This window comes from Carassius gibelio, chromosome B9, assembly GCF_023724105.1.
Source record: "Carassius gibelio isolate Cgi1373 ecotype wild population from Czech Republic chromosome B9, carGib1.2-hapl.c, whole genome shotgun sequence".
NCBI lineage: Eukaryota > Metazoa > Chordata > Actinopteri > Cypriniformes > Cyprinidae > Carassius > Carassius gibelio.
The window spans coordinates 19,469,480-19,483,527 of record NC_068404.1 but is presented as its reverse complement, the minus strand read 5'-3'; the positions used below and the strand labels follow the sequence as shown (position 1 = coordinate 19,483,527).

At 37.0% G+C, this 14,048-nt stretch overlaps 1 protein-coding gene across 14 annotated transcripts in view; it reads left to right on the top strand.

The window, feature by feature from the left end:
* The window catches only part of caska (calcium/calmodulin-dependent serine protein kinase a), a 158,087-nt gene that overhangs the window by 126,543 nt on the left and 17,496 nt on the right, over positions 1–14,048 (top strand). For 5 of the 14 annotated variants that reach the window (XM_052564421.1, XM_052564430.1, XM_052564426.1 and 2 more), the window contains exons 6-15: positions 96–198; positions 646–821; positions 1,387–1,509; positions 1,716–1,799; positions 1,966–2,065; positions 4,460–4,477; positions 4,608–4,729; positions 9,654–9,731; positions 12,176–12,223; positions 12,761–12,841. In XM_052564421.1, coding sequence (XP_052420381.1) covers positions 96–198; positions 646–821; positions 1,387–1,509; positions 1,716–1,799; positions 1,966–2,065; positions 4,460–4,477; positions 4,608–4,729; positions 9,654–9,731; positions 12,176–12,223; positions 12,761–12,841 — 933 coding nt within the window. The remainder of the gene's footprint in view (positions 1–95; positions 199–645; positions 822–1,386; positions 1,510–1,715; positions 1,800–1,965; positions 2,066–4,459; positions 4,478–4,607; positions 4,730–9,653; positions 9,732–12,175; positions 12,224–12,760; positions 12,842–14,048) is intronic. The other 9 variants (XM_052564431.1, XM_052564428.1, XM_052564427.1 and 6 more) reach the window with 3 other exon arrangements.

The following is a 14,048-nucleotide window of genomic DNA, read 5'->3' as shown; positions in this document are numbered from 1 at the left end:
GTATGTTTATGTTTCTTTTTTCTTGACTTCTATTTTAAATTATAGTGTGGTCTGTGCAGCACAGTAACATGTCTTTGTATGTTTGTTTTTTGCAGCCACATTGTGTGTTGCTGGCATCAAAGGAAAATTCTGCTCCGGTGAAACTTGGTGGCTTTGGTGTGGCTATACAGCTGGGAGAGTCCGGATTAGTGGCTGGAGGTACTTGGAAAACCCCCTGTTATAGGATAAACCTGTAAAACATGGACATTTCCTGTGCGCCTGCACTGCATGCTAAGGGCTTTAGTGCATGCATACAGAAACTTCTAGGCAACAAGTTGCGTATGTAGTAAAAGCATGTTATTGAAGCACAGACTTTATATAGGAAATTACGTATTTTCATTTGTTTTGGCTTGAAGAACTGAAACTCTTCAGCATAATGTTTCATTTGTATCACAAAATCTAATTATCCATACAGTTCCTTTTTTATGCATTGGACATAACTGTCACTCTGTATCACTTCACAAAATGAGTCATGAATTTTAAATCATTCAGGCAATGACTTTGGTCTGATTTATGAGCTCTCTTGTGCTTAATTGTTCAAACCTTGTATCAGTGACGGCTCTTTTGTATGTATTTGAGTGGATGCTCACGTCGTCTGTGTTGCAGGCCGGGTGGGCACTCCACACTTCATGGCCCCTGAAGTGGTGAAAAGAGAACCCTATGGGAAACCTGTGGATGTTTGGGGATGCGGAGTCATCCTGTTCATCCTCCTGAGTGGCTGCCTGCCCTTCTATGGCACCCGGGAGCGTCTGTTTGAAGCAATCATAAAAGGAAAATATAAGGTAGAAGTTTTATAGCAAAGTCTGTTAATATTAAATAAAGACATGCTGGCACTATCCTCAAGGCCTTCAAAAATTGGCTGAAGTGAGGTGAATGCTGCAACATATACTGATTTGTGTAAGGTCTGAGATAAGACAGCGACTTAATACACATAAATCACTTTCAAAAACTAATGTTTCAGCATTTGGTCGATCCCTTTCTCACCAGTGCATCAGAGCCGGTGTCCTATTTGGCTCCTTTTCATTTGTCTAAACTGAATAAAGACATTTTAGGGCGCGAAAAATTTACTGAACACTTACCTGATCTCGAAACAGGAACTACTAACATCAGATTATAATCTCACCACTTAAACTATTCAAAACAACTTGGTTGGTTCCAGTTCTCTAACTTGCACAGAGAATGACAGCTAAGACTGTTGGTTTTTTAAGTCATTAATACTAAGTATTATCATTGTCAATGGAAGCGTTGACAGGTTCTGTGCATCGGTGCTGGTGCCAGAATCATTTTGTTGGAAGAGTGCTATCAGAAGAACTGGGTTTGTCCGTTTATGATGCGTTTGCTGTACAGATGAATCCTCGGCAGTGGGGCCAAATCTCAGAGAGTGCCAAAGACCTGGTGCGCCGTATGCTGATGCTGGACCCTGCAGAGAGGATCACAGTATATGAAGCTCTCAACCACCCCTGGCTCAAGGTATCAACAGCATTCAAGAAACATTGTTCATGCATTAATCTGATTGTGAAATAAAAGGATTACAAACATTTAATTTTGAAGCAAGTATTATTATTATTATTAATATTACTGTTATCATTTAAACCATTTTTGAGAATTGTATGGACTTGAGATGTAATTCCTTAATGAGACGAATTAGCACCATTTAAGTGTGCATTTCATTTCAGGAGAGAGACCGCTATGCCTACAAGATCCACCTTCCTGAGACAGTCGAGCAGCTGAGGAAGTTCAATGCCAGGAGGAAACTCAAAGTGAGGCATCAGCTCTTTACAGTCTCTGCATATTGTTTTAGCAGCTGCTCTCATGCACGATTCATGTGAATGTTCTGCCGTGTAAACTAAGGACCGCATAAACAAAAATTAGGGCAGCCACAGGAAATTAAAGCACATTAGATGATCAATATCTATGGTTTGACAGGGTGCAGTGCTTGCCGCAGTCTCTAGTCACAAGTTCAACTCTTTCTATGGCGACCCTCCTGAAGAACTGCCTGACTTCTCTGAGGACCCTACTTCATCAGGTACTACAGAGATCAGCTGCCACCCACTCCGTCTTCCTGAAGAGATGCTTTTATGACAGTGTTTTGGTTACTTTGATGTTATCTTTCTGACAGAGAAAAAGATAAAGCTTGTTAGTAGCATGCTAAGAGTAGCATCACAGTCAGTAAAGCCCTCAATTTAGGGATAAAAAAAAAACTGGTCTCAATATTTCATCTCGCTGCAGGCCAATAAATAGACAAAAAAAATCACATACAATTGCAATGAGAGAGTAACATAAGTGAGAACATCATTAAAATTAAGTGTGGGCTCTTTTGACTTGAAGCACTGAGCAGATGCCCTAGGAACTGCTTATCAATGCCCTGACAGCTACCCACAACACCCTCTTATCATGCTGGGGAGCTCTGCATAGGCAACCACCATTCTGTTTTTCTTAAAAAGTGAAAGAATGATTTATTTTTGAGCAACTATCGCAGAGGACATTTTTTGTGTGTGTCTTGTTTAAATAGACCTGTACATTGCACATACTCTCAAACAAACCATCAATGGTTTGGTTTAAAATCTGGTTGATGTTTCCTGTTTATTTCTCTTAACATCTGTGGTAACATTCTTTTTTTTCCACAACACTAAACAGCAGAGGTGGGGGGCTCGAGTCACATGACTTGACTCGAGTCTGACTCGAGTCACAATTTTCAACTTGCTTGATTAAAGTATGAAAATGACTTGACTTGACTTTGACATGAGAACAAGTTACTTGAAACTTGACAATGACTTGGATGTACAATAAACAATCAGCAATAAAATTAACAATAAAAAAATATACATATATTGTGACATCAGCACCACTAATCAGCATCTGTTTCTTTAACGCTGCAAAATTCAAACCGCGTCAAACATGGTAGACATGAGTCGAATAGGAAATAGGACTTTGAAGTGGACCGTTCCGATAAAAAATTATTTCCCAGATGCAAAATATGCAAAGCAAGAATATCCAACACAACAGCATCAAATTTCATTCGACATTTCAAGAACCAAAGAAAGGTAATATTAAAGTAATCTCTTTATAGTTAGTTTCATTAAGATCTATAACGATTACTAATGTACATTAATGAATTAATCTTTTATGTTTGTCATAATTTGGCCTTGGTTGCATATGTTTTATTACTTATTAGAAATGTGACCATTATCATTACTGATACGTCTCATAAATAGATGTTTTGGGGAATTTAGCTATAACAGTGGCATGAGCTGAATTGTAATGCTGGACGTGTCCGAAGGAAACAGTTCTCAGTTCAGTGTACTAGTGATCCGAAAACCGATGCTACCGGATCTTGACTTGACTCGTTCGTTCATTATCTGGCTCGACTCGGTGTTCATCTTCAGTTCTCTCTTCACAGCAGTGCTGTCAGTGTACTGTTTGAGTAAATGAATTACTCCGGGATATTGGTTTGTTTTAACTCAGAGGGAGTGTCAGCCACATTAAAAAAAGTTAACAGCTTAAGTCATTTGTGTATTAATGCGTATTGGAGACGCAAACCGTTTAAAACATTTCAGTTCGATTTGGTGAACTGGTTCAATCGAACGGACACTATAGTTCACAGCTTAGTGTCATTGTCTTGGCAAACCTTATTTTCTGTAAATGCAACACATTTTAGACTGTTTCAATTAAATTGAATTAGACGACTGGATTGTGTAAACAACACAATTTAATTGTATTATATATCAGATATTAATGTAGCACAAATATGCGTATTATTCATATATAGTAAATGTATAATGAATAAGATACATAATATTTGTATACAAGTATATATTTTCTGTGCAAAAATAAATATGTATTGAACAAAATTTACCTCTATTTATTTTAGTACTGACTTGACTTGAAACTTATCAGGATTCGCCTTGACTTGCTTAGGGTGAACGCTTGACTTGACTTGCTTGATTTATCTCAACTGTGACGTGAGACTTGACTCAAGACTTGATGATTAAGACTTGAGACTTGCTTGGACTTTACCATGTGTGACTTGTCCCCACCTCTGCTAAACAGCATTTAATGAATCACAATTTTTTATAAAAAGTTTCCCTACTTTATCCTTTAAGATATACACTTTCAGAAAAAAGGTACAAAGCTGTCACTGGGGTGGTACCCAAAAGCTATAAGAAACATCTTTGTACCTTATTTACCCCTAACTGCTACATATTAGTACCTTAAAGTGCCATATGACAGGGTACCGCCCCAGACACAGTTTTGTACCTGTTTTTGATAGTGTACTTGAAATATCATTTGTGAGTAGATCTACACAAACTCCTCTGATTGTTTTAAGAGTGTGGTTAAATCAGATCTCTATTCACATCACAATCATCTCTGTTTTGTTAAATTATGCTTGTTGCTTGTTTCTTTGCCGGCCACCCTGCAGGACTACTAGCAGCAGAAAGTAGGTGTCACCCTCTGTCCCCGTACCGACTTTTAGTGTTTGCCTGCCTCTTTCAAATCAAGTGAATGCTTTTCCTGAGTATTTAAAGGTCACAGTGTGTGGTCAATTGTGTTTGTGTGTACTTGTAAAGGGGCTGTGTCACAAGTGCTAGACAGTTTGGAGGAAATCCATGCGCTGACAGACTGCAGTGAGAAAGACCTGGACTTTCTACACAGCGTCTTCCAGGACCATCACCTGCACACATTGCTTGATGTAAGAGGCACACTCACATGTACATTTATCAGACGTTTTTATCGCAACTTATTAAGCGACATACTATATATATGTATATATATATATATATATATATCTCAGTATTTGTGTTGGAACCCACAACCTTTTACGCTGCTTGTGCAGTGTTCTACCACAGAGCCACAGGAACACCTTATACACAACCAGACAATTCTTCCTTCATTAAAGGGGTCATTAACTGCCTTTTTCTTATTTTGTACTGTTCTCTGAGGTTAACATCTTATAATCTTATCAAAACATAATTTAGAAGTAAAAAGCTATTTTCTGTCCTGTTTTTAATCCCCCTCATCAGAACGCTCTGTTTGAATCGGTGTGGCAGATTGTAGACTCGGAAGTAAACACCCACTGCTGTGATTGGCTAACGGTTGTGTTTGTTTGACAGCTTACATCCTGTTTAACAGACAAAGCAGTAGTGACAACGTAATTAAAAAATCACAAGTTATATGTTGTGGACATTACTGTCAGATCCAGCATTGTCTTTTAGTTTCAATCTTTTTGAAAATCAAATTATGCCTTGTTTGTAAACTAATCTGTGGTAAAATGAAGCAAACAGAGGACCAAGTTCTTACTGAGGTGGTCTGGATCTTCATTGAAATTAAGTTTATCCACTCTTTCCCTCCACTGGGTTCAGAAGGAAGGCAATGCAAAGACTGTGTTTTTCCACAACTTGACACTGCACAGCTTCTGGTCTTCAGAGTCATCTTTAGTGTCTTTTATTTTGAACTATTTACACTACATGCACAAATTGATGTGCAGGGCTAAACAGCTACTTCATACTCTTCTGCGGATGCGGTATTTAGCCACACTATTACGTCATAAAGTGGCACAATCCACATCCTTGGCAGATTGGCTTTAACATTAGAAATTTTAGACTAACAATGTAATGAGTTGTTTTTATAGTACAATGACCCGCTCTTACATGTCAAGGGAATTTAGATTTCTCAGTTCAAAACCCTTTTAAACCTCAGAAACTGATGTGTTAAGATGCTGTTAAATCTTTTCAATTTTCAATTTATTTATTTAAATGGGACAGTGCATATTCATGAATGTAAATAAGCCGGATTTAGCACAATGCTAATTTCCATCCGTAGTCCAAGACATAAACAAATACAAACCAAAAAACAAACAGACAATATACATTTCAACAAATATACATATATAGCTAAATAAACAATAAAAGTTCCTACCTGTTCCTACCAATAAAAGTTCCTCAAATTTTACCTGCATACTTAATGATTACATTTTTGATTATTATTCAGCCATCTTTTAAGATGTTTCTTAAATTAAACAAAAGTGGGGCTCTCTCTGCTTCACAGTTTCCAATTCAAATTCCAATTTGTGCAGCCTTTAATAGAGAGGACATTTTGTGCAAACAAAGATTTTCTAAATAGTACTTCACAGTCCCCCTCCCCCCCAGGTAAATGATCTAGTCTTCATCTCACTATTTCTCTTTTTGATAAAATCGCCCAGGGGTGGTGGGGCGATTCCATTCATAGATTTATAAATAAGACAGCTATTTAAAAAAAATTTAAGATTTTCAAAATTTAGTAGTTGATACTTCTCAAGAATTAGACAAAGGTGAAACGACTGTGGTTTCCTGTCAAATATTTTAACTGCTTTTTTATATAGTTGAACAATGGGTTTTAATGCAATAACTCCAGCAAAAGACCAAACTGTGAAGCAGTATTCAATATGAGAAAAATCATATAATATAGATACGATTTACCAGCCTCGGTTGTAATGTTAGATCTGATTTGTTTGTAATTTTGTAGATTACATTTTATGGTATTAGATTCCTTTTGTATGTGTTTTTTGAAAGTGATGTTTGAATCTAGTATAACCCCAAGATACTTGCACTGGGCTACCAGCTCCAATTCCCTCCCTCCCAAAAACACAGAAGATCTACTTCTTGTTGGTAATTGTTCCATGATTAGATTGCAGTCAGTTTTTAAAACATTTGGCTTCAGGTTTTTTTTTTGTAAACATCATCACAACGGTCTTTTTAGTATTAAGAGTAAGACGAATTTGATTTAGCCAGTTTTGAACTTTAGTAAGTTCAAAGGTTTGTAGCTATTATCTTTTCATCTTTGCCATGTATAAAAATCACATCGTCATCCGCATACATCTGGACATTACAGTCAGGACAAGCAGCTGGAAGATCATTAAGGTACATTTAGAACAATAGAGGTCCGATAATTGAGCCCTGCGGAACTCCAACATGATTGCTAATGGAAGGAGATTTAACCCCATCTATATTAACACATTTTGTTCTGTTTGATAAATATGATTGAAACTATGATATAGCATCTGTAGAAAAGTTAAAATGTGTGAGTCTGGTCAGCAGTACTTGATGGTTGACTGTATCAAAAGCCTTTTTAAGGTCTAAAAATACAGCTCCTACACAAGGATTCTTATCCAATAAATACTTGATCTGTTCAATCAGAAAGCAATTCGTTGACTCAGTGGAATGATTGGGCCGGAAACCGAACTGCATACGATGCAGTGGGGTAAAACCTTTATCCAGATGTTCAATAAGTTGTTTTGCTATCCACTTTTCAGCCACTTTAGAAATTATTGGCAGGATGCTAATTGGCCGGTAGTTGGCGACCTGTGTTTTTGCTCCTGATTTAAAGATGGGTGTAATAATGGCCTCTTTCCAAGTTACCCTTTGATTAATTGATTGATTAACCATAAGAGTAATAGGTTGTATCAAGGCATCGTTATGAGTTTTTAAAACGTTATTGTCAATACCATGGACATCCATAGCTTTGGAGTTCTTGAGCACAGCAATGATCTTTATTACCTCTGCCTCTGTTATGTTTTGTATCTGAAAGATGGGCTGATCTTCATTTAATAGTCGAGGTAAAATATTAGAAGGAACAAAGGACCTTGTTATTTCAGATATACTGTTTATAAAATAATTATTAAAAGTGTTTGCCACGATCGTAGGATCTCTAATCAGGGCATTATCCACGGCTAACTCAATGGTTTTAATTTCCTTTTTTATTATGTTTACCTAATAATTTATTTAAAATGTGCCATGTTTTTTTCCCCATTACCTCTTGTATTTTCTATAATGGAGACAAAAAAGTCTGCTTTAACTTTTCTTAAAGTTTGTGTAACTTTATTACGTGCATGTGTGAATTTTTCCCTGTCAGTGGACAAACCAGATTTCAGATATTGTTTAAGCAGTACATCTCTAATCTTTAATACATTTTTACAGGTTTGATTTAACCATGGTAAATTAATTCTCTTCTTAGCCCCTCCACTCTTGCTTTGATTATCTGACTTCGAACTTGTCAGAAGAATGATGTATAAGAATTTTTCTTCTTTATTTTCTGCTTTTGATAAATGGGCAAAAACCTAGTCTCAGCCTTGGACCATTCACAGACATTCTGATGCGTATTGCACACAGAAAAGGCAATAAGTTCACTTATTGTACTTGAAGTAATTAGCCATAGTTAACTTTGCCGTATTTAGCCATAGCTAAATGTTTTTTTAGTACCACAGCTGATTTTTTATTTATGCAATTTTTAGTGGCATCTTTTTTGTTTTGTTTTTTGTTTATTTGAGAGCTAAATAGACCTTCAATCATTGTTCTATGTTCATTCATTGCATCTTTCAATGCGTGTCACACATAGCATGAGTCTTTCTGTATTATGGCGTAAAGCGTTTTTTGTCTGTGTGAATAAGTGCAGCTGTGGATTCTCCCCACTTTCTCTATGTTTGTGCGTGTGTGTACCAAGGCCTCTATAGAGAGGCGTACAGCTCGGTACAATTCAGTGTGGATGATAGGGCTTGTCTCCATAGCCACAGGCCAGAGGAAAGCCGAGAGGAGAGCACGCCCCTTATGCCAGTGCTCTATGGGTAAGATTATCACCAGGAGGCTGTGAATGCACGTTGTCCCATTGAGAACTCAACTCCTATCCTGAATAGGGAGGGAAACAATGTAACCTATTGTCAGCCTAGATGCATTTTCACTGTTGCGGCTCCAGCAGTATCTGTCTATCAGAAGAGCTGCTCCAGACTTTACCATCCTCTCCATTCAAGCACTGCGTGTAACTCTACCTTTATGAAACAGGACAGAGGGGTTGAGATCCTATCAGGACCAACTTTGTCTGGAGTTTAACTTAGTTTTTTCTGGTGAGTAACCTTGGGTATTTTCTTAGCCAGACACGTTCTTTAGAAAGCATGTTCCTTGTTGCTGGGAGGTGTAGCAATTTTTCGCTTCATGTTACCATGAAATTTCTGTTCTGTTTGTGACATGTTATGAAATGCAGATTAATATATGAGAAGAACTGATACCCTGTGTGCCACACTCACAAATAGTGCACCATACATATTTTATAGATGTGTGAATATGGTATGTTTCGTCTTTTGAAGAACCACATATTAGGGATGTGGTTTGCAAGATCATTTATATTCAAATAAAACGGTACAGCTGAATGACGTCGAGAAGAAAGCACCTGCAGAAAACTGGAAAAAATTTGTTAATGAGTTGATTAAAACAGTTGAGAACTGTATTCCTCATCACTGAATGAAATGTATTTAATTATGCATGCCTTTTATGATAAATGTTTTGCAGGAGAAACTATAACCTACCTGTTCAGTTGTGATGTCTGTACATTGGCTCTAAACAAAAGAACACTGTTAGTGCAATGTTAATGTTTGTGGTTGAAAAAAATTATCCTTTACTCAAGAAGCAGAACATACTGTATTACCCAACATAATGGCCTTTTATTAAACATTGGTTATAATGTTTAGTTTTGTATTTAGCAATGATGAATTTCTAAAGGTCCTGGTCTATCTTTGCCTGCTGCAGTGTTTTTAATAGAGCACAGAAATCTTGTGATTGTTCATTTATCTATTCTCCCTTTTTTTTCAGCTGTACGACAAGATAAACACCAAGTCTTCACCACAAATCAGGAATCCTGCAAGTGACGCGGTTCAGAGAGCCAAAGAGGTGAGTGCAGGCTACAGTTACAGAAAGATGCCTTTGTAGTTATAAAATGATGAGGGCCAAAGAAGTTCCTAGCACAAGTTTAACTGAACTTCATTGTAGTGTTCGACTGAAACACTGATTTAAAAAATAACCTCTACCTGGAATACTTGTTTTTATGCTTACTTAAGAATATTTTGTAATCTCTTTTTAAAAAAACTAAAGTATGTTGATGTGACTCAAAACTGAATGGAACCATGTTTAGAAGGTTTGTCTTTTCTTATGTATGTGATCTGTTAATTCAGAAATGACATTTTAAATACTTAAATTTGATGAATGGAATATTTTGTGTATGTTGTTATTTTTAACTACTATTTTGTCTAGTCTATGTTTGCATTTGAAAACACCTTTTCAGGATGTTTAGAAAAGACTCACTGCATGTCGTACTCCTTTGCTTTTCTAGAAACAAAATTTCCTCACTGCATTGGTTTTTCACTTCTGCTTTGTGACTGTAGTTTAGTGCACACAATTTTTTTAAGATTTAGTCGTCTGTAAAACAGGAACTGCACTAAATTGTCATGTCTGAAAGCTAATTACATGCACAAAAAAACAAACACATTATGTTTTGCTTTGTAAATTTTAGACAAAGTATTTTACAGATATACAAATTTCAAATAGTAAATCACTTGTAGTCATTTTACTGAGGTATTTATTTATGGTCATTAGTTTGTCTTTTTTTTTTTTTTACTCAATACCATCTCTTCTCAAATCTTTTTTTGTTTTGTAGAATTTTAATTAAAAAAAAAACAATTATTAGTAATTGTGTAAGGTTTAACAGAAAGCTTCAAACAGAGGTCTGTTTTGTACTCAGTGCCTCTATGAATTTTAAGCTCAGTGTATGATTTACGTAACATTTACAGATCCCTGGTGGTCTGTTGCTTGTGTGAACACATGCCTGTTTTCTTCCTGGTAAATTAGAATGCATTTCAACCAGCTGCAGTTAGGAAGCCACATTAACAGTGAATGTGTTTGTTTGCTTTCACCTACTGAGTAGATTAGAAAAAATATAGAATAACTATAACTGTGTGGTGTTGGACAAAGCTCTTTTATCGCCTTTCATACGCAAGTGTGGCAGATTATCATTGAGAGCACAGACTGACACGACACCTCAAGTTACATGAATGTAAATTTTTTGAGAGAAAATGCATTTAGCTTGGTGAGCTTATCGTTCTGTTATTTGATGCGTGACTGTCTGTCTGCCTCAATGTTGGCTGAAGCATTTTCCTCTTTCTCTCTCCCTCTCTCTCTCTCTCTCATTTGCACAGAGGCCAATTCAAATTCTCACTAATAACACAAATAGACAGTGAATAGTATGCTAATGTTTCTGTTTTGTCTTTAACAATACATGAAAATATAGGCACAAACTTTTTATTAATCCTAGTTTCCAGTAACTTTACAAGCATTTCAACAAAATTCCTTGCTGGCTCTAAAGATTTAAAAGACATTGATCTAGAATTTCTGATGTAGCAATCTAAACGATTCATGTATTTTTACATTTATATATATATTTTTTTAAATATGAGGACCTAATTTATAAAAAAAACTCGAACTTCTGGTAGAACCAACAACATGTTCTCTGGTTACGCATGTCAGATTTCTCCATATAGTCTGTGTAAATCCCACCTCTCCTCAATCTGCAAGCTTGCATTCAGTTTTGAATGCAACCAAAATTACTTTCCTTCCGTCACGATTTGAAAAGCGATATTAAACTGCAGTTTCAAGAAGAGATTAATCCTCCACAAGTCAGTCAATTTTTTCTTGAAGTTGTTGTTTCACATTTACTTAAAGTTAGTGAATCAAAAATGATAATGACTTATTTTATAGCAGTTGCGTCAACAGAAGCATTCTGAGTATTTTGAATAAGTCAGAAAATCCTAACTTGGTGCTTCAGATACACTTGAGTGAACAAATGTGCCCATAAAGAGGTGAAAGTAATGTCATTTTGAATAGTTCAAACCATCTGCATACTTTAAGTTAAAAATAGTTCGATTCAAACTAGTCTTGATACTTGGTTCTGGTCTCAAACTCCCTCAGTGGTCCTCTTGGCCCTGACCCCTCCAAAACAAGTCTGTCTCAGCCACAAGTCACACAACCTATAAAGCTCAACCATTTCCTTTAGTATAGCACATCAAAAAGAAACTCAGGCCTGCTGGTGATTAAAGAGCTGTGCTCTCAAATAACCCTCCTTGGCCTCTTGCTTGTGATCACTGGCAATGGTGAAATGCTTAAGGATTATCCTCTTTGTATTGCTTAGAGCCAGCGGGGTGGAAACTAACCCATCACCTGAAACTTGCGGAGGTGGCATAGTGTCTAACTCTAAAAACTCAGCCTTCGACTCTGCTGCTGCTTACACAGACTACATGTATCAATTGTTGTAAAACTTTCCTGTGTGTGTCTCTCATGCTAAGACCTCCACCGAAGACGAGTCGAGCACGGCTTTGAAACATCTGGAATATGTAAGCTGCAGACATTTTTCCAATCTTATGTCCACTTATTTTATTTTTTACCACTTTTTTTAGAACATGCGGAAATTCCTAGGATTCTTGTAAATGTCTGAGCTTTACATTTAGTGATTTTGACTGGCAGTGAGGGTTTGACCATTGATTAGAGCTCATTAGAGATGATTAGTGTGGTCCAAAAGACATCCAGGATCCGGCGCTCAGCAGCATTCAGCGGGGAGTTGTGACATATCTGCAGTACTGTGCCAAATCACCCCCTCCCACCTGACCCGTCCCACCCCGCCAATGAAAGGGCCAAATGAGCCCAGACAGCAGTGCTGATTGGTCACATGGGGTCTTAGGGTCAGGCCAGAAATGTTTGCGCGCGTGTGTGTGTGTGTCTTCTGATATATGATGTGTGGGGTCTCAGCAGTCCAGCTCAAAGTCGTGTTGCAGTGTACGAGATTAAAAAGCAACATCTTTACTTACATCAAGAATTAAACACTGTAGAGATGACAGCCTGAGATGAAAAGCCTGATGACTGTCTGTCTGTAGGTACTGGAGGAGATTTCATGCTACCCGGAGAATGCAGACGTTAAAGAACTGAGACGGATTCTAACCCAGCCCCATTTCATGGTGAGTCTCAGCAGCACAGTGCTAGTTCTGTTGTTAAGCTCTTAGTAAACCCTATTTACTTTCTTAATGTAATTCATTTGTACATGTCATTCCTTGTAATATTTAATCAAAATGTTATACCTTGTTTTTTTCCTCTGAAACATCTTTTTTATGCTGGCATCACTCGTGTTGGCTATTTGATAAAATAGTAGCCAACAGCCAGTTTAGTCATTTGTTTTACTTTAACTCTGGTTACATTGAGGTACGAATTACCCCCTTTTCACCATCTTATTGATTCCCACCCTAACTTTTAGTATACTGTTGGAAATACACTAACATTCAAAGTGTGTGTTTTTTATTCTTTCATTCAGCAACAACATAATAAACTGACTAAAAATGACAGTAATGACATTCTAATAAAAAAAAAAAAAATGAATAAAATAAAATAAACTTCAAGCTTGATAAAATGTCTGTCAGCAAAACTATCTTGGAGAGCTTAATTAAAGGACTTGTATTTCTTTGAGGCTTTGTGTTGGATCTGTTTATTCAGGACGTTGTCAGCGTCTCGTTGTTTCACCATCTCAGACTTTGCTTTGCTTTTCTGTAATCCTCTTCTGTAATCAATGAGATGTTTGTTAGTCATCTGTATTGAGAGCATTATTTCTGTGTTCTTATCAGTGGGACACACAACCTCATGACAGATGAAGCAGAGAGTTTGCCCTTCGCTGTTTGTCAGTAAGGTTCATCTAGAGGCTTAGTTGATTTAAGTTTCCACACTTTATTTGGTATTTTATTTTCATGGGGTTGTATAACGAGGAGTGAAAACCTTGATCTTTCAAATAAAGAGGTGATAGTGAGGATGAGAATCATTCGTAAGATTAAAAATAGGAAAATCCAGAGCTAAATGTTGCATGGAAGTGAGTGAAATTAATTGCCTCTGGCATGATCCATAATGTAAGGGACTTATTTGGGGGCTTTTTTACATGATTTTTACTTCCACTTGAACTGGGGATTTACGACAGAACTGAGAGAGATAAAGAGGGAAGGGGTTAAAAAGGAGCTCATGCATTAGAAAACAAGACTGGGGTGATGTCAGCCTCACTAACTCTGAGTGTCAGGTCAAGAGTGGGGGGAGACCGAGAGGAGGAAGGTACCAGCAGGTACTAGCTGTTAAAATCCAGCATAACATTGCCCTTGATGTTTTTCGCACACTCTCATAATTGCACAC